The sequence below is a fragment of the Mastacembelus armatus genome, chromosome 17, assembly GCF_900324485.2.
Source record: "Mastacembelus armatus chromosome 17, fMasArm1.2, whole genome shotgun sequence".
Taxonomy (NCBI): domain Eukaryota; kingdom Metazoa; phylum Chordata; class Actinopteri; order Synbranchiformes; family Mastacembelidae; genus Mastacembelus; species Mastacembelus armatus.
Genome location: NC_046649.1, coordinates 9,172,879 through 9,193,125, shown reverse-complemented (window position 1 = coordinate 9,193,125; position 20,247 = coordinate 9,172,879). Strand labels below are relative to the sequence as shown.

Below are 20,247 nucleotides of genomic sequence, written 5' to 3'. Positions count from 1 at the left end.
ACTCAACTGATTTACCTAAAAAAACAAAAGGCTTTACAAGAAAGCTAATCAAACCTAAATTCATTTATTTTAATAAAACTCGGCACTGAGATCAGGTTTAATGTGCTGAAACGCTTCTAATGTGCCTCAGCCCCCTCACACTCCCATGAAAGGATGAGGGCATTTGCTGTTTCATTTCCAAGCATCTTTTTGTGCAATGCCTGTCCAATTACTCACACTAGAGAGGTTTTGCTCCAATCGCTGTCTTCACTCCAGGGTTAAATGGAATTAGCAAAGCCAAGACCTCATCATCATCCATTCCATTTTGTTTGCACTTTCGCATTCACCACCTGCCAAGTTACAACGCCTTTCCATTTTGGAGAGACTTTCAAAGAACAATGGGCACAACGCTCAGAGTGTGGCCATGATCTGTTTTACACTGTGCTCATCAACCACAATTCATTCTTTCACAATAAAAGGTGCAGGAGAAGTAATTACTCAGTAGAATACAGTTGTCGTCGGGGGAAAACGACAGTGTTTTATCAGTAGAAACAGAAAGAAGTGTGCTGAACTCTTTGGGAGATGCCAGAGCTCTTGAGCAAAATTAGTCATTCTTATATCATTTCAGCAGAGATGATGGCACACAGATGCACAGTCCTGCATTATGCCAGTCTTCATGTCATGTAAGGTGAAGTCAGACCTCTTTCCTCTCACTTCCTGAAGTGGGAGGAAATCACAATGTCATTCGTGACTTGTGATTACTTTGGCACATTGGTTGTTACCAAGCCAGAGGCATTTGCGTTGAGGCACATCAACATCATTGCCACGTCAAGCCCTTTCACATCATCTTCCTGGACAATTCTGAGCTTCTCCGCCCTTTTCTCATCTGCTGGAAGAGGTTGATTCAGAGGATGGTTGGGGTGCAAATGATGAAAAAAACAACTACGTTCGTCCTAAACCTCAGCAGGCGGTTGTGGAAGGAAGAGGGAGGGGAAGGGAATGAGTCAAACGAGAGATGACAGAGAATTCAAATAGGGAGAAGAAGCCAAGAGACTGAAAGAGAAAACTGCTGGTTGAGGTGGTGGAAGGATAGAGAGAGCGAGAGAAGAGGAAAGCAAAGGAATGTGGAAGGAAGAGACAGAAGTGGGGGGCTGCAACTTTTGAATTACAGCACACACAGACAACAAAGACCCAGATTTCAAGCGACTATAACAGTCTGCAGCCCAGAGGGAAAAGCTCATTTAGCCTCCTTCATTTCTTCTGTCCTTTCTCCATGTAAATTACAAGTTAGAATATTTAATGTGTCCCTTTTGTTGCACAAGCAAAGGCTTCCCTATCATTACAGATGTCCCGAATGACAGGATCAGCTACCTTGGGATGCGAATCCTTCTGTTGGCAGCTCTTTTCTGAGAGTTTCAGTTGATTGAGAAAGTCCAGACAAGTGCCAGCAGCAGTGAAAGTGACTACAGCTATTTAGGCTTTGAAGATGTGACCCTTGTTATTGAATTAACTGTCTTAATTTGAGCTTAAAAAAGAAAAAGCCATCCCCTGACATCTTGAGAGATGCTTGCCAACGCACATTAAAGCAAAAGGAGAATCAATGGGAGCAGACTATTGATTCAACCCCATCATGGATAACGGACACTCTCCTCGCAGCCCATTTAACACAGGGAGGCCTTTGTCAATCAGGTTTTCAGTGTGAAAACTTTGAAAGAGCGAAACAAAGGGCTCTCCTGGCAAACATAAGGTATAATAACACCACCATCAAACAACTTATCAGGAATTTATTTTCTTTTATTGTTGTAGTCCCCAGAGAGCAGACACGAGGGTCTAATTAGAGATTCATCTGCTGTACCTGTGGACCCTCATTCCCACACACACACACAGAACTACATCCCTGCCCACTATAATTTGAAGGCTGGTAGACCTAACTTTCCTCTAACGTCAGTCACCTTTCACTGCTGAAAGCTTTTTTGACTGTGTGTCAAGTGGTTCTGATGTGATCCTTTCCTACACCTGAAAAAAAATCCATTAGTAAGAAGAATCCACAGTAAAAAATGTTTTGAGTTTTTGAAGTTTATTATTTACAAAGTTACAGGTCAAACATTTCTTTTGCATAATTTGGGATTTAAGCACCATTTCACATTCAGAAACAGTCATTTTGTGCAAATCATGATGCTTGGGGGAGGTAAACTGAGTGAACTCCTGAACTTAACTCTCATCACCCCAGAAACCTGTTCCCTGATAATAGCCTGTAATTATTCTCACTGGTAAATCCAGCAATATGCATGTCATCATAGGAGAGGTCGAAGAGGCCATTTAGTCTTGCGGGCTGCGGGTTCTGAAGCTGATGTTCAGGACAATAAAAAGAAAAAACACTGGGAGATAATTGGCCTATTATCAGATTCCTTTTAACGCGTTCAAAGACAGAAGAACACGCTGTGATGGCAAATAATGAGGATGAATTAAACGAAGGTAATGGTGAATGATGACAGCAGCCCTGATGCGCAATCGTCATCACCGCCCTGCTGTCCTCAAAACTTGGATCCACTCAGGCTGTATATTTTTCCCCTCATCGTGATGCACTTGCTCGCCCTCTTGCTATCTCACTCGGAAAAAAATAAATAAAAAAACGGGAAGAAAAGCTCTCTGTGTTGAAGCAGGCGCCCATTCACCCAGCAGCTCGCACCGTAGACGGGAATATAGCAGCGCGTACGTTTTTTTTTTTTCTTTCTTTCAATGAGCAGCCACTTTAAGGACTAGACGCGCAACAAGGGGGATTTGGTTTAGGATGGAGAAATCTATGTTTTGCATTTGGAAATATCTCTGACCGCTCGGACCTCCTCAGAATGAACTCCTCGCTGTTCGTGCCTCCGCTGCTGCAACTTCCCACCGAGGCGCAGAGGGATGCGCAGATGCTGGAGGATCGTCTCCCGAAATAAAGTTGATCCAGAGCAGACATCAAGTTGGAGTAGCGCTTGAAAGAAAAGACTCATCACGAATTAATGAGTTTTCTCGGATCACTGAACTGGAGAGGGTTTATTCGCAGCTCTCGCAGGATCGGAAGAGTTCACTTATTCTTGAAGGCGCATCATTTGGTCCCTAAAATTAGGCAAGTGTCTTTTCAGTGGCGCCATAATAAAACATCTGATCATGCAATTAGTGTATTTAACTCTCAAATACTTTATGGGATGTCAGTGTTTTACCAACCAACCTGCACTGCGCACTACTTTGTCATCCCTAAAATGTGTGAAACTGTAACTGGTCTGTCCTTCTCCCAGTCCGGAGAGAATGAGGTGTCGCTGGGTGAAGCATGAGCTGTCAGAGAATCAGTCATAAGCGGCTGTCTCTGCTATGGGAGGGGGCGGTTCTCAGCCTCTGGCTCTGCTGCTGCTGGACCTCCTGGGCCGCCACCTCCGCCTCCGCCGTTGGAGCAGCAGCCGCCGCCGGACAAGGCGACGGCGGCCCCGGCTCCCTGGTCTGGCTGCTGTCGGATAAAGGGCCCTTCCACCAGTCCCTGGAGTTCACGGAGGCTGCGGAGAGGCACCAACAGGGCTTCAGCACCAGATACAAGATCTACAGGTGAGGTAGACGTGTCTGCACTCTGTTTACTCTATCTGTAGTTTTTTTTTGTTTTGTTTTTCTTTTTATAATATATCTCTTTCAGGAGATTCAGGTTTGGGCTGTGAGTGTTTGCAGTTTCATTTCATCTCAACATGCCACCGGGTAATTTCACTGATGAGCACTTTGAGCTAGAGAGGAACTAATCACTGTGAACAGCTGCTGTAGCGTTTGGAGTAGAACCTGCACACTCTCAGGATTTCCCTCTCAGGTATCACACCTGCACCAAATTAGTTGCAGGCTCATGAATAACTACTGCAGCTATGCAAAACTCCCCCTTTGCTCCTGTGTTACAACACTGCTACTAAAAACTATGACCTGTCAGGTGTTTGTTTCAGCAGTGTGGACAGTCACATCCTTTCAGTGACCTCCTGCATCGTCCCTGAGCTGCTTCTCACAAGCTTTCTCCTACTCAATATATTCCTGCCCTGTTGCAACTGCATATGTCAGTAAACGCATTCCAGTCCTGCATCTGCATCCTGTTGCAATTTTCATTCCTGCAATAAGATGGGTGTGAATCAGATGTACTGACAATTACATACATTTTTGTTCTTGTGATTTCGTCCAAAGTCCGTGTTGATAATTTGTTGCTGGTGCTGCAGTGTTGTGTCAATGCCTCGGGCTGAGGATTATATTTCATTACTGTGGTGGTCATCACCAAGGGATTAGCAAAAGTGACAAATTACTTCATGGTCTGCATTTAGGAATCAGCTGGTCCATTATTTATTCTCAGAAATCTTTCAGTCTCTTTTGCTTATTGGTTAGTGACAGCTGCATTTTTTCAGTGGGTCTGTCCTAACAATTACTGAGCATCATAAGTGGCACAGGGGGTGAACAGTTTGGACTGGCCACCATCTATATTGTTTGGTTGATAGCTCTTCTTAATCAGTCAATCCTGCACCCTGTGAACTGCTGGCTCACATTTTTAGGCTGGTTTAAGGATTAGGGATGGATGATTTTAGCAAATTTTCCAATCTAAGCAAAACATTATTTCATCCGACCTTGTTCCTACCACCCATAGGACTTTCCAGCAGTATGCTTAATGACCCTAATTAAAACATAAAACCTGTTGGCCATAGGCTGATAATCAATGTCTTGTACAGATAATATCAGGCATATAAGAAATATGTCATAACTGTTTTACAGAGCTGCAGACCTCCAGATTTTTCTGTGCTGTCTTAAATAGCCTGGGGGCCTAAACTACTATTGTACCCGTCTAGATTTTTAATATCTATAACGCCATCATGAACATCACGTGGCTGTCAGCCGTGCAGCATATGATTAAACTGTTGATTTGCTCCCCACAGCTGCTCTTTTACATTTTTTCTCTCCAGTGGCTTATTTTCACACTAGTGATTGCTCACTGTACGTACAGTATAACTACATGTCTAAGATATGCCTCCGTTATGTGCCTGCTGATGGAATAGCTGTAGGCTAAGCCCTGAGCTGGATCAACACCGCCCAGCTGTCCACCAGGGTGGACACTCAGCCTGTCCCCTCGTTATAATGATTGGCTGTAATGACACACTCCACACTGTCCATTCACCAATTATTTCTCTGCCGATCGTTTTTCTCATGGCAGTGATTTGATTGCCTCCCAGAAGGAGAGGGAGGTACACAGAGCAGCAGGCAGCATTGTGGGAGATGTAGATATTAGATGATGCTGTGGAGGGAGGGAGAAACAGAGCGAGGATGTTTGTGAGAAGAGTTCAGTGTGAGTTGTGTCCAAAGGACACGAGATAACAAATGATAGCAGCAGATGATGTGGGACTTTGCACCTCTGTTGCTATGGGAGGTACAGACCTAAGTTTTACCTGTGCAGGAGTTATTAAAAGGTGCGACAAGCATTTTTTAGACGACACTAATGCCTGTAAGAGTGATTCCCAACACGGGATTTCTGCAGTTTCATTGGGTATGGTAAAAGATTGCGAAGTAGTTATTTGAAAGATTTGATGCTCATCTTCAGTATTTTTACTGACACCTAGCTATGATGAGCACGAGACACGTTTCCAACCAGCATGACTATGTTGTAGTACCAAAACACCATTAGACTGATTTAAATTGAGCCATTTATTTTTTAGTAAATATGCTTATTTGTTTTCTTGGCAAGAGTTGGTTGAGAAGATTGATGCCACTGTCATGTCTGTACGTTAAATATGCTTATCAGCTTAGTTTCACACAAAGACTGGAAAAAAGTCTGCCTCTGTCCAAATATGGTAAAATCTGCCATCCAGCACCTCTAAAGTTCACTAATTAACATGCTACACCTTACACACATGAGAGCGATACTGGTCTACTGCAAGAAAGTAAAAATGTCATTTTATAATTCTAGTAAATTCATCATAACAGTACCTCCTTTGTACCTATTTTCATTCCAGGAAACCTGGAATTTACAGACTTATTATTTCCCAACATGAATCTGTAAAGGCAGTTTCAAAGCCCCTGCATGCTGCTTTAAAAAATGGTGCAATACTACTTCATGGTAGAAAATACTGGTGTCAGCCTAAAGAAAGTTTTTCACTGTAGAGAAATAAAGTGAAACTGAAATAAAGTGAAATGGAAGCCTGTGCTCATCCAAATGGTATTATCAATGCAAATTTGACTGATTCTCACTGATTTCAAAAAAGATTGAGCCTAAACATTTAGTGCTATGTCTTTTGTCTACTGCAGCTTGTATGAAAAATGCTGTATCTTTGTTCATGTAGTTAGTCACATTATCTGGGAGAGAGGAAGGTATTAAAGCAAAAAATGTTTGGAGCTACATACCCTATATTATATACTTTATGTTCTTCCCATTGGACATGCAAATGGAAATCTAAACCTTAATGAAAAACCACAGCCTGAATTAAACCTGACTTCAAAGCCCACACTGATGTTACACTCTCTAAAAAATACTACAACATAGATAAAAAGTATTTATCTTATTAGAGCTCCTCAGGGGATACAACATAACAGCTTCATCATGTGTTAATGATGCATGTGAATGTGTGGTCAGTAGTTTTTATATGTGCCTCATTGTGTTTAATACACAGTGACCTACTGCTTTACTCTCACCACAGCTTGTTGAACACCAGCCTAGGGCCTTATACACAACTAAAATGACTGAACTGTTTCTGTGTGTGTGTGTGTGTGTGTGTGTGTGCGTGTGTGTGTGTGTGTGTGTGTGTGTTATGTTTGCAGGGAGTTTGGTCGATGGAAGGTCAACAGCCTGGCGGTGGAGAAGCGGGACAGCTTTGGTGGCAGCGGAGGTTTGGCTCTGCCCCTTGACCCTGACTTCATGCACATAATCCGCCAACTCGGGAGGCGGCCAACCCTCCAGGCAATTACAGAGAATGTAATCAAGAAATACGGCACCCACCTCCTCCTCTCTGCCACTCTGGGAGGTACAGTAGAACACCCTGAGCTTCATAGCAAGCCTGATTCACACAACTTCAGTACATTGAGCAGAGATTTTACCTATTTTATCTACTGCTTTCTGAAGAACAAAGCATGTCAAACATTTTTCTGGATAACTGTTTTTTTTTTTTTAGGCTCATTAAAAAAAAACTCACATTGCACTGGTTCTGTACAGTGTACAAAAAATTATTTGGAGAAGGCAGTGAAAGACATAATATTTTTGTTTGGCTGTCAAAACAGCATGGGAGCTTCATCACTGCTGTACAGGAATCATTCAGCCACAATTGGCTTAGCTTTTTGCTCTTTAATAAAAAATATTATCACAGAGTGTATTTTCTAGAAGTGAAAGTGTGGGATTTAAAAGTGTATGCTGTGAGATAATAAAAAATAATTCAGATTTCAATAAATGATCCAAAAGGAAATCTTGTTGAACACAGCTATTACAGTTGTACTTTATAATCCAGGATTATGTTGATCTTTGAAGTGCTTTCATCGCATTCCCATGAAAACACTAACTAGCCAGAAAACTACAATAAACATATGGTTTTGCTGTCAGCATCTCAAAAATAAAGACAAAGAACTTTGTTATAGTTTCAGCATCATCTGATCTGTCAAGCAGAGCTGCATCATAGAAAAGCCAAAGATACAACCGTCTCCTCTGTCCACTGCTCACTCCAAAGGATTTCAGTGTACTCAACATGTAAAGTTGACTCTGTCCTTAATTATACAGGGCAGTGATGCTGTCTGCCCGGGCCAATTTATTATTTAGATATATACCCAGGTTTTTTTTTTTTGTTTTTTTTTTTTCTGCAGGGTCTCTATGTCCACTCCCTGGATGTTTTCTGGTTTTATCTGGGCATGTTTATTCCTGTAAAAATTCACCACCAACTCTTTGGTCTTATTCTTATGAACTGGAGTCCATTCCACTGACACCGCTGAGCAAAGTCCTGCATCACAGATCTGTATTCATCCTCATTTTCCTCAGCGATGCAGCCCACAATAGCTGAGTTATCAGAAAATGCCTGCAGGTGACAGCGTGCTGAGCTGTAGCTGAAGTCTGACGTACTGTATAGAGGGTGACCAGAGATGGAGAAAGGACAGTCCCTTGTGGACCCCATGTACTTGAGAACATCACGTCTGACAAACAAACCTTTAGTCTCACATTGAGGAGACCAGAATGTAGTCCACCTCTGACTGTATGGTGTTGAAAGCACTGGAGAAATGAACTTCAAAGTGCTTTTTGTCTTCCAGAGTCATGAGAGGGATCTGTGAAGGAGTTAGATGTCAGCATCATCCACCCAGTGAGTGGCTGGTAGGCAAACTATAGTGGATTCATACTTAGTCTCGCCATAAGACATAGATTAGTAAGGAAGAGCTTCTCGCACTGTTCATCAGATGTGATGTTAGGCCACTGGCCTGTAGTCTGTCTCAGGGCCAGTGCTGTCTGTAGCCTCAGACTGCTCCCACAGGTGGTTTCCACAGCCCTTGAGGAGCTGATGCTATCTGGGCCTTCTGCCTTCCCTGCCTTTATTCTCTGGGCTGTTGAGATAGACAGGTGTGTAAGGGGGATGTGGAGGGGATGACTGAGCTGGAAGCGTTAGGAGTGATGGGAAACACTGAAGGTAAGTGAGTTTTCTGAGGTTTAAAGCCAGAGTCAGAAACTCTCTGGTCCACTCATTGCCGCCTCAGGCTGCCTGCTACTGAATCCAGAGATGTTTCTCAAGTCTCTCCAGACTCCGCTCACACTGTTCTGCCTCAGTCTTCTATCATCCTCCTGTACTGGTCTTTTCCTGTCTTCATCTTAATCTTCAGTTCCGTCTAGATGCTTTTAATCTCCTCTTTGTTTCCAGACCTGTTTCTTTGTCTGTTTAAGAAGGACTTTGATTTCAGGTGTGACCCAGCTTTTATTTGAGAAACACCACGCCCTCCTGGTAGCTGCAATATTGTTAACAGAGAAATTGATGTAGTTTGTAATGTCAGACATGAGGCCATCAATGTCCTCTACATGTGCCTCACAGAGCACCTCCCGGTCTGTTGTCTTAAAACAGTCTCTCAGGGCTTCTACAGACTCCCTGCCTTACTGTTCTTATAGTCACTGGTTGTCTCTGTATGACAGGCTTGTTACCAGGCAAGAGGTGGGTCCATTTTATGGTCCGATTTTCCATGAGGAGTTATATGCATTTTTTTTGGATACATAACTACTAATGCTAATGCTAGAAAACTATATTGACATAAAAGGTCATTGTGACAATAGCGACAGGTGAAAAAAAAACACACATTCCTGTGTCGATTTGGAAATGGCTGCCAGAGGCTGTAGCATCAATCAGAAATGAGCAGAAATAAACGGATGGAATGATTTATATCTGGGTCAGATTGAAGCTTTAATTGAGTCAGATCAACTTGACACTTCTAAGGCAAGGCTTTTAATGATGAAACAAAATTGCTAATGTAGGAAATCAAGAAAGACCTAAAGTCTATTTTATTACATCAAATGATATTAGGCATTAGCCTCTGAAACATGTCTGGCGGTGGGTATTATCACTGCTTTCTCACTTGTGGGCGCCAAATACAGACACTCCAAAAGTGTGTTTTGTCATCTGTATGAAAAAGTGTCAGTATTTGTCATCCTGAGAATGAGTATGGGCAGGTGTTACTGGTTACCCAGGTGTTTACTGTATATCTTTCTCCTTGATACAACACCGAGGTCCTGCTGCAGCTACAAATGTCTTTTTATATGGACTGACACTCTTTAAGTGCTAGTGACAAGGGACCAGACAGGGAAAAAGGACTGGTGAGATGTGTATTGACAAAATGCCCTTGACATGCTGTTAAGGGAGGATTTAATGTTGTTAAGCTTTGCTAAAGAGCCCCTATTGTGAACGCACACTGTGTGCTTCATTCTCCACTCAAGATGCACTCAGACCTTTTTTTCACTGAAATCTGAGACACTGGTTGTATTTCCCTGGTACCTCAGTCTTTTATCAAAATTAATTGGGCACGTTAATGACCTATTTATTATGTATTTCACAGTCTGGACAGTGTGCTATTACTGTTATCTGTAAATTTAATAATCCATTGGTAACTGCAGCAATTTCTACATAGCTCCTCTGGGGAACATATTGAAAGTTAGACTGAGAAAGGTGGAGAAATCGTCTGCAAAAGAGCTAAAAACGAAAGCATTTACAAAAATAAAATTACATTAGTTCCTCACAAAAACATTCCTGGAGTAATTTTCAAGTTCAGGATTTTCAGTACAGAAAATGGTGAATTTGTGAGAACATCTAATGAGTCTTCTTTTCATATTAATCATGTAATAATTGTAATTATTAGAAATGTCTCCAAGTGTAGAAGTTATCTGTCTCCCAGCAAAGGCGCGCTGACCTGAGATCTGCATATAAGTATATTAAGTATAATTAAGATAATTAAAATAACTGAGAACTTGATCAATGATCTTGAATAAGCTCCCAAGGAGTTTAATGGATGCAGAGACCTTGTCTGTGCCTTTTCCTCCAATCACCAAAACCATCAGTTCCCCCACAGTAGTTAATCACTTCTGTGCTTTTCTGTGCGATCTGAAAAGATACTAATGAAAGGTGATTAGTGCTGCTCTGTTAGAGCTAATGAAGCTTTGGTTCCCTCTGTCTGACTGTCACCAGGGGAGGAGTCTTTGACGATATTCGTGGACAAACGGAAGCTCAGGCAGGAGTCTTCACCTTCAGCGACTGAGGGCAGCCGTAGCAACAACAGGAACTCAAATATTACTGGGACAGTGACCCTGGAAACCCTCCACCAGCTGGCTGCTTCCTACTTCACTGACAGAGAGAGCACCCTGCGCAGGCTGCACCACCTCCAGATTGGATCCACTGCCATACGGGTTTGTGGAAGGGAAAAACTGTAAATACAGCATCAGGCCCTTTGGAGATAAAACATCAAATATTCACTGCCTGAAGGCAGCTGTGTTTTTCCCTTGGCCTGTGGTTTCTCAGCCTCCAGTATTTATACATGGCAATTGGGAGATATAAATTATAGAGTTGGATCAGGTTGACTTTGAGTTCGGTTACTGAACAAGTATGAATGACAGTGCTCAGAAGAAAAAAATAATGTCAGTCTCCATCAATAATTAAATGCATACAAGCATCACTAGAGTAAAAATTGGGCTCAATATAGCACTGATAAAACTTTACCTAGAACAAATGGATTATATAATTTAATCCAGTACTACTGTTATTTTATCAATAATCTCATATTAAGATTTTAAGTTAACCCTTTATTGCCTGTATGACTGTAGAGATATTTATTGTCCTTATTATGAGACAGAAATTGCTGGTTGTAGTATTTAGTTCATTATGGAAGCAAAAGTATCAGTATGAAAATACAGGTACAAGTAAAAGGTTTAGTGTTTGGCATAGAGGAATAAACTAAACCAGGCTCTGGATTCTGAGACAATATAGTGAGTATACAAATTTCATTAATGGTTTTAGTGTCTGCATGAGATTTAAAAATAACAAAAGAAAAGGTGAAAATCCCCTTATCTTTTAACAACCAGATCATTTTGATTGTATGTCAAATCATCAAGCAATAATCAAACAAATGTCCAATATTTCCATCTGAAACATAGTGAAGTATATATAGTATAAAATGGAAAAACACAAATAAAGTACAAAGTTGTGCAAGCAGAGCAAACTTTTAATTCATTACACTACAGTTTAACATGGTAGCACAACTTGAAGATAGCATGCAGTAACAAATCCTTTAATACCAGCTCAGGGAATACATTTCCATAACTTATGTAATTAGGTAGGATTAAGAACAAATGCTTATTTACAGAATTTGCCAGTCACATAGAGATTCACCTGTTGTAGCTGCAGGGCTGCAGCAAGACTGTCAAATCGATCTCTCCTGTTTTACTATATTTGGTTTATTGTCACCGAAATCTCACATGCGCTGAAGAAAGTGGCTACAAACATCTCACTTTATTTGTATCAGACTCTGCTAAACGAATTTTTTGAGTTTTTATAGCAAGATGGTAAAATGTGTCTTTGCTAAGCACCTATCACAGACTAATAAACTGAGTGTTTATCAGCAGCAGAACAATACGATGAAGGGTTTCTAACACTTCAGCTTCCCAGTAGTAAGCTTTAAAGAGCAGAGTGAAGAAGCAGAACGGAGCCGTCGTGCGTCCTGTGGTTTAAAACACCAATCATCCATTTTATCATCTGAAGTGGCTATTAGGCTGTACGCATTAATCAGCCTGAGGGGCAAACGTAGATGCCAGAGTGAGTAGCCACTGATGAAGACAAGTGCCCCACCAAACTGAGAACATGTTCCTCTGGTTGTGCATCAGCTTGATTGATTAGAGATATCATTCCATTAATTTCCAGCCAGGCTGACTTCCATTCATTTACTACTTTGCAGCATGTGTGGAGTTCAGGCAGATTGAAGATCAGAGCAAGAGAAAAAGAGTTGAGAGAGGGAGATGAATACTGCATTTTATGAGGAATGTAATGCAGCACCTGCAACACATGGCCATTCATTAACATCACCTAGTGGGGGCGGGTACAGTGAGACATCCAAAGATTGGAGCATAAACTTATGCTAATACATAGTAAGTTATGTGTTCTTATGTTTCTGTGTCAGAACTTCTGGCATCAAGATTAATTACTGTTAGAAATGATGTAAGCAGAGAAATCAATCAGTTTAAAGTTTTCCAGTCGAAGAGAAGTTAAAGTTGATTTCTTCTCTCAGATCAGAACATATTATTCTGTCTGTGGGAGAGAGCTCTCTAGTTGAAGACCTTCTCAGTACTGCTTCACAGTGACTCATTGCTTTTAAAATTTATTTGAGGCATAAAATGTCTTTCATGACACATTTTATGTTCTTCTGGCCATCTTTTTTTTAAATATACAATAAAATGAGTCAATGCACTGTCTGTTCTCCATATTTAACATGGGGAAATACATCCAAACTCAACAAAAGACACTACCAGCATTACTGTGTTACAACTGAGCTGTCACACTGAGCTGTGCTGTGTTCTCTCAATGTCCTTGCAGGTGACAGAGACCAGAACCGGGCCACTCGGATGCAGCAACTATGACAATCTGGACACAGTCAGCTCAGTGCTGGTTCACAGTCCAGAAAACAAGGTTCAGCTACAAGGTAAAAATGAGTTCCCTGCATGATGGCTGTGACACCTCACTGGGGATGTCATTGTCTCCCTTTGCTGTATTTGTCATAACAAACTCTAAGTTAACACTGAATTTCAAAAAAATGACGATTTTTGTTGATCTCTAAAGAAATAGTTTATCATTTTCAAAAACCCCTTGATTTACAGTTTTAAGATGAAAGTAGTATCATGATCGTTCGATAAACATCAAGCCACCACTTTGAGATAATTAGCACAAATACTGTGTTAGGCTGACACATTATTACACGGTTTTGTTTTTTGGAATTAAACAGTAAATAACATTTTACATTGTTGATAATCGTTCAGCTAAATTAAGATAGTTCACTGCTGTAGCTTATAATCACTGAATGATATATTAGTAATATTGATCTTCTCTAAATCTCAATTAAAAATCAAACATAGTTTGTTTAAAAAAATCTTTACAGGAGGAGTCATATTTACAGAGTTTATTTTTAACTAAGTGCTGCTTTAAAACAACTGGGCACTGTAGCTTTTAGCTTTTAGTGACCGAAACATGAGTAAATAACATTTCTGGAAGACTAATTTCAGTGAAATATTAGTACATAATTGATGATTTAGTGAATATTGACATAGAATGGGGTCTGTGGGGTTGCCTGTTTCAAATAACCAACCATGAATTATACAGAGGGTTAAGCTACATCAGACTAGATGATATTTGTTAGTAGGATCACGTGATTGTTGGTTTTGTTTTTTTCTTTTTGCCATTAATTTGTTGACAATAAATTGAATATATGATATCACCAGGCCATCTTCATCCAGTCTTTTACCCTCCACAGGGCTGCAGGTTATCCTTCCTGGATACTTGCGGAGCCGCTTTATTCAGGCAGCTCTCAACTACATCGGCTGTAAATCTGAGGGCCAGTTTGTCTGTGAGAGCGGCGACTGCTGGTGCGAGTGTAGCGTCGACTTCCCTCAGTGTAACTGTCCTTACTCTGACCTGGACACTCTGGAAAACAATCTTCTGCGCATCAGAGATACCTGGAGGCTGACCAACCAGGAGTTTGAGGAATCTGGTGAGTCAGGGATTTTAATTCACTGCCCCCCTCCAAAATGGGATTTGAAAATGTCAGCTTGAATGGCACATTTGAAAAAAAAAAAAACCCACTGGTGTACTTTTGAAAATCATTCTCAGAAATCTGGACTTCAAGATCCAGTTGCTGTTGTTTTTTTTAACAAAAAAAATAGACATGAACATGTATTTAAGAGCTAACATGTAGCAAAACATCTTGTTTTTGTTCTAAACTCATTCTTGGCTGTCAAGCACTGGCACCTACCAGGCACTGAATCAACAAACCTGTCATTCATTGTGTCAAATCAACTGATGGTTGTAGTGCTCTCTAGATGCTCAGGGCTGAACTGTGGGAAAACACACAGACCTTTGAAAAAGTCTGCAAAGAATCACTGAGCAGAAAGTGTAATTAAATGTAGAGTTTGACATTTGAGGAAATACACTTGCCAGTATTTGCTTTCTTATTTGCTGAGAGTTAGATGAAAAGACTTTGTATACCTACCACTGACACATCTGTACAGCTCAAATTAAACACATGTAATCTTGTTTGTTTAATCTGTACAGAAACCAAGGAGTGAAACTAGTAAATACTAACCCCACAGCAAATTGTGTGGACACAGATAATGACATGATATTTTAATCTGTGAACTTCAGATGTCAGCAGGTGGATTTTCTGCTATAGCCATGTTAGCTGTTTCCAGTCCTTATAGACAGACAACACCATCAGCGAGATACTCACAAAGGCATGAGTCAGAAAACGAGAGTTTATAAGGACATCCATGAGAAGTGGTTGTGTACTCAAAACTGCATGAATCACAGATGTAATGAGTGGAAAATGTTCATTAACTCAAAAAGGAAAGTTGTCTGTTGGCTCATAGGGTTAGGTCCAATGATCTTGTTAGACTTCTGGGTTTTTCATGGTTTCACACTAAAACTGCAGGAATAAACGCCGATTTGAAACAGCTGTTACTGTGTGTGTTTAAGGCTGTTTACTGAATATTGCTACTCCTCTGTTTGATATGCAATTAGAGTTTCCATTTGGGAACAGGTGAGTGCTGATAGAGGAGCATACTGATCACTCAAAATGTGGCACTTTGTTATGCTTATGATTTTCCAGAGGAGTGATGCTCCACCTGTTTACACTGCAGTCATACCTAATTTCAGTTTCTGCATTAATGTATCATATTTAGTATATGTCTAGTGTGTTATTTTTTCGTGCTAACATTAATTGTGCAAGGGTTCCTCTGTACTTTTATGTTTGCCTCGTGCTGTCAGTTGATGTTTTCAGACACACGTGCTTTCTCTCTACCTGTAGAATTAGCTTTGTGTAAAGCCTTGTTTAGCATTATCACGTTAGCTGCCAGATTAGGTGAGGCAATTCAAGATGTGCGCTGCATACAAGTAAGCTGTAAACAATTCATTTCTTTGGTTTCCACCAAGCTGTTCTATTTCTAAATAGTGAAAATGTCCATATATAAGCTATTGTGACAGTGTGTTTTGTACCCTAGTGCTGCTTGTGCCAAACCAGTCTACCATCAACTGGAGCTTCACATTTATCAGGCAGACGCACAAGTTGGATGAGTCACAAAAGTAAAGTGTATTCTGTAAAATGTAACACTATTATTTAATATCAAGTCAGTAAGTTAAATCAGGGTCAATAATTTAAAGTTGTCATAATGGAAAATTCCACCTCTGCATTCAGTTTGTCAAAACAAAAAAACTAAGCCAACATACAAAAGATACAATAAAGCAGATGGTAAGTGGAATATGAAATATGGCTGGTGAATATAACTGAGAATCACCGTAGAGGCTCTTTTATTGATTGTCAGACACTGACTGAAAAGGGTGCATTGTATTTTGGCTCCTATAGCAATATCCCTCAGCTTTAGACACAGCAAAAAGGAATAAAAACAAATAAATGAGGAAGCAGGAATCACACAAAGCCTGGCTTATGTCCAACACCATTTAATGTATTATTGCATTTATTTTGAGACAGTGCTTTAATTACTATAAACACACCATACCACTGCAGGGAAGATTAGTAGCTTCAAACAACATTTACAGAGCAAATTATACACAGATACTCACACCAAATCTAATGTTTTGAGACAGAAGTCAGGATGAAGAACCTGCTGTTGGAGGAAACAAAGCCGAGGCAGCGCTAATTACAATTATTTCATCTGTGTAGGATGTTTTAAAAGATGTGTAGGATGGTAATCTAGTAGGGCTCCTTTGACACAGATACATGTGGTGATAATACCGAGTGCTTCAGGTTTGTGCCTATTTGTGGATTTTATATTAAGCCTGGCTCTAAATTTAAAATATATAAACGAAGTGATAAAGAGTGCTCTGCCGTCATGTGCAAATCATTTGGACTGTAAAGAGATGACACTCAAAAGTGTCAATGTTGGAAAAAATTCCCCGCATCAAAAAAATAAAATAAAATAAAATAAAATGTCGAGGAACTTTTTCTGAAACACGTCGTTTTTTGTTAAGTTTGACACAAGTGATTAATGTTACCATGGCAACCTGCCTCACATTCGCATTGTTGAAGGCAGGAATAGCAATTTATCTTTCACTCTGGCTCATGCCTAATTAGACACTAGCTCCTTTGAAGGTATACAGTGCTGTATGCTGGCAACAGGTATTGATTAACATATATCATTTCCCAGAAAAAAAAAAGTGTAAAATTAAACATGCTTTCGTGGCATGTTGCAGCTGTTATGTCTCTTGTGCTGTTTGCTTTTCTGGTACAAACAATGAGGAGTAGACAGTTTTTCTGTGGATATTATTGCCCTGTGGCTCATAGCCACGGGCAGAGTTTACTTATTTATTTATGCTCTTTTTCTTGCCAGAGGAGTTCCAAAGCTTTCTTGGGAAACTGCCAGCCCATTATGCTGTAAACACATCTGTCGTGGAACACTTGTGGAGGACGGATGCCAGCCTTCTCCAGCGTTACAGGCAGCTGGAGACCAGTAGCAACCAGCTTTTCACCAAAGCTCGCCGCACTGCTAACAAGCTCTTCGTCCTCAGCAAAAGGTGCCGAAAGCAGCCCAAAATAGTCCTGCAAAGGCCAAGGTAAGAACCAAGAGGGAGGACTATTTATACTGCAGCCTGTTAAACCAAGGTGCTCCCCAAAACTTATAATTATGAAAATGATTTATGTGCCAGACACTGGGAGAACGCAGCAGAGCGAGACAGTACTTATTAGATGGCACTTGAGGAAAAGTAGTTGTGGAGTGAGGTGAAAAGTGCTGACAGGAGCAAAGCTGCTTTTTTGTTCCAGTGGGAGGAAAGACAAACGGGATCATGTTCGGCCACACAGACTCATTTCACTGTCTGAAGGTTTTAAACTGCACCACAATCAATCCCGCATCTTAAAATTCGACATGGTAATAATTCATTTATTTTTACAAAATCACCTCCTGCTGTGGAGTGTGATGCGCTTTGCTTATACCTGTTCCTGTATTTTTTTATTTTTTTTTTTAACTGTTTCAGCTGCTGTTTCAGCAGCACTCCCACCTGGACGCTTTGTTTCAGCAGCCTAACAGAGACCACTGTGGTCATAACTTCACCCAGATTTATGCCTCTCTCATGAACACTCTATGTTGATAGCTATTTCTGGCAGGGAAATTAACTAAATGACACAATCCATCAGCTTGCTAGTCAAATGCAGTCACTGCCTCCTAAGTCCGCAATCCAATTATACTTCTTTATCACACTCCTTTTGCTTGTAAAAAGACATTTATAAGCACTGCAGGGTTACTATGTAAGTCCATTCATTATATTTTTGTCCATATGAGACAAAATATTTGTATCTTTTTTCATTTCACTTACTTATTTCGTTTCACTATTCACACTATAATTACGTTTGATATGCATTTTTACTGTGTAGCTACATATCAGTCTTTAAGAGTATGCATAGATATGTGTATCTGTTTCACCCATCTGCACTGCACAAGGGGAATTCAGTAGCTTTATATATTCATTTTGATCTAATTTTGCTTCTATAACTCCATCTGAGTTCGGCTCAAATAGTTTTTCAAAACAACACATTTTCCTGTGAAAGACAGAATGAATTTTGTCCTCCAAAACATTTCCATCATTGCATAATCACAAAAACATGAAAATGATTTTCAGAGTCAAATATAATGTCCTGTAACAGCAGCTGCAGCAGTGTAGTAACTCCAAACCTGAGTCTTTAACACAACCGTTGTCTCCCCCCACCAGGACTCTGCACTTCTGGTTGGGCTATGCCCTGTCCATTCTGTACTGCAGTGAGAACAACCAGGTTGGTGTTTACACCGACGAAAGCCGCAGCTGCTCCTGCCCCTACAACCATCCGCCTTGCCAGGGTGTCATTCCCTGCTCTGTGGGTGACGGCCCCCGCTGTGCTTCCTGTTCCACAGAGAACCGGACACGTTGCTCCAGCTGTAACCCTGGCTTCACCCTGACCCAGGGAGCCTGCAGGCCTGCTGTACCCGACCCTACTGATCCCTACCTGGGCTTGGAGAGCGACCGAGACCTGCAAGATCTGGAGCTACGCTACCTGCTCCAGCGGCGAGACCCACGCATCTCTCTGCATGCTGTGTTTGTGAGCAATGATGTGCGTGTGAACACTTGGTTTGACCCGTCCTGGAGGAAAAGAATGCTGCTTACCCTCAAGAGCAACCGTGTGAAGTCCAACCGTGTTCATATGCTCCTTGGAGTCGCGCTCCAGTTTTGCCTCACTAGAAACAGCACTCTGGAGCCAGCGCTGTCTCTGTTTGTGAATCCCTTTGGGGGCAGTCATTCAGAGAGCTGGACCATGCCAATAGGTCAGCATGGATACCCTGACTGGGAGCGAACCAAGCTGGACATCCCCTTGGACTGCTATAATTGGACACTGACTCTAGGAAACAGATGGAAGAGTTTTTTTGAGACAGTTCATTTCTACCTGAGGAGTCGTATGAGGGACTCTGTGGGAGGATCAGGGGGAAACAAGAACTCCACAATGTACTATGAGCCTCTGGAGGAGACAGAGCCCTCTAACAACATTGGCTACATGAAAGTCAACAGCATGCAGCTCTTCGGATACAGCTTGCACTTTGACCCCGAGGCGATCCAGGACCTGATTCTGCAGATAGACTACCCGTACACTCAGGGATCACAGGACTCAGCCCTACTGCAGCTGGTGGAGCTGCGCTACAGGGTTAACCGTCTCTCGCCTCCAGGGGCCCCACATGTAGATCTGTTTGCCTGTCTGCTCCGACATAGACTCAAACTGTCCAGCGCAGATGTGGCCAGGATACTCACTGCCCTGCAAGCTTTCAGCGCCAGACAACCAAACTACATAGAGTACGAGGCAAATAAATTGTGTAGTTAGTGACCACTTTTTGATGTTTTGTACTATGTCCTTGCCACAGACAGACCTGTATCCTTTGTCACATGGACCCATTTGTGTCAAGTGTGTGGTATATTGTTCAAGGATTTGTTGTACATACACTACATTCAATTAAATTTGATGTTTTTATAATATCAGTTGTAGTTTTATGAACTCAATCCCCTGAATTTGTGGTTTCAAATTAAGTATCTATAATATTAAATACTAGTGACTTAGTGAGTAATAATCAAAGTTAAAGTTCCAAAAAGAACATCCTTATTTATTATTTATTAAGGATTAACACTCAAAAACTAATCTGCTTCATGAAGGCTGTGTGGGTGTGGTTTTATTGGATTTGATTGGATTGGTAACACAAGCACACAACCCTGCAAATATTATCACATTTTGCTGTGAATGCTGCTAAACTCTGATATAAAGAGGACAAAAACAAACAAATCTCTCATGAAATAACATCAGCTGCAGAAGCCAAATGCAAAAAAACGAATTAAACTTTAATATTATTATCATGTTACATTTAATAATTTTCACACAAAGCACTGCCGTGCACCAACGTCTCCTTTTAATGTGTCCAGTTTATGTTACTCTTTCACCATCTACCTCACTGGAGAGTTGTAGTGGTGTGTGCTGTTCTGTTTTTGCCCATCTGGAGCCTCA

General features: G+C 41.0%; 1 protein-coding gene across 1 annotated transcript; it reads left to right on the top strand.

Annotated features, from left to right (window-relative positions):
- Positions 1–3,292: 3,292 nt before the first annotated feature.
- Positions 3,293–19,575, top strand: LOC113134470 (BMP/retinoic acid-inducible neural-specific protein 3-like). Its single transcript, XM_026313859.1, has 7 exons — positions 3,293–3,561; positions 6,781–6,983; positions 10,653–10,870; positions 13,047–13,152; positions 13,978–14,214; positions 17,066–17,288; positions 18,441–19,575. Exons 1-7 carry the CDS (start codon positions 3,293–3,295, stop codon positions 19,573–19,575), a joined length of 2,391 nt encoding a protein of 796 aa, XP_026169644.1.
- The last annotated feature ends 672 nt before the right edge of the window (positions 19,576–20,247 follow it).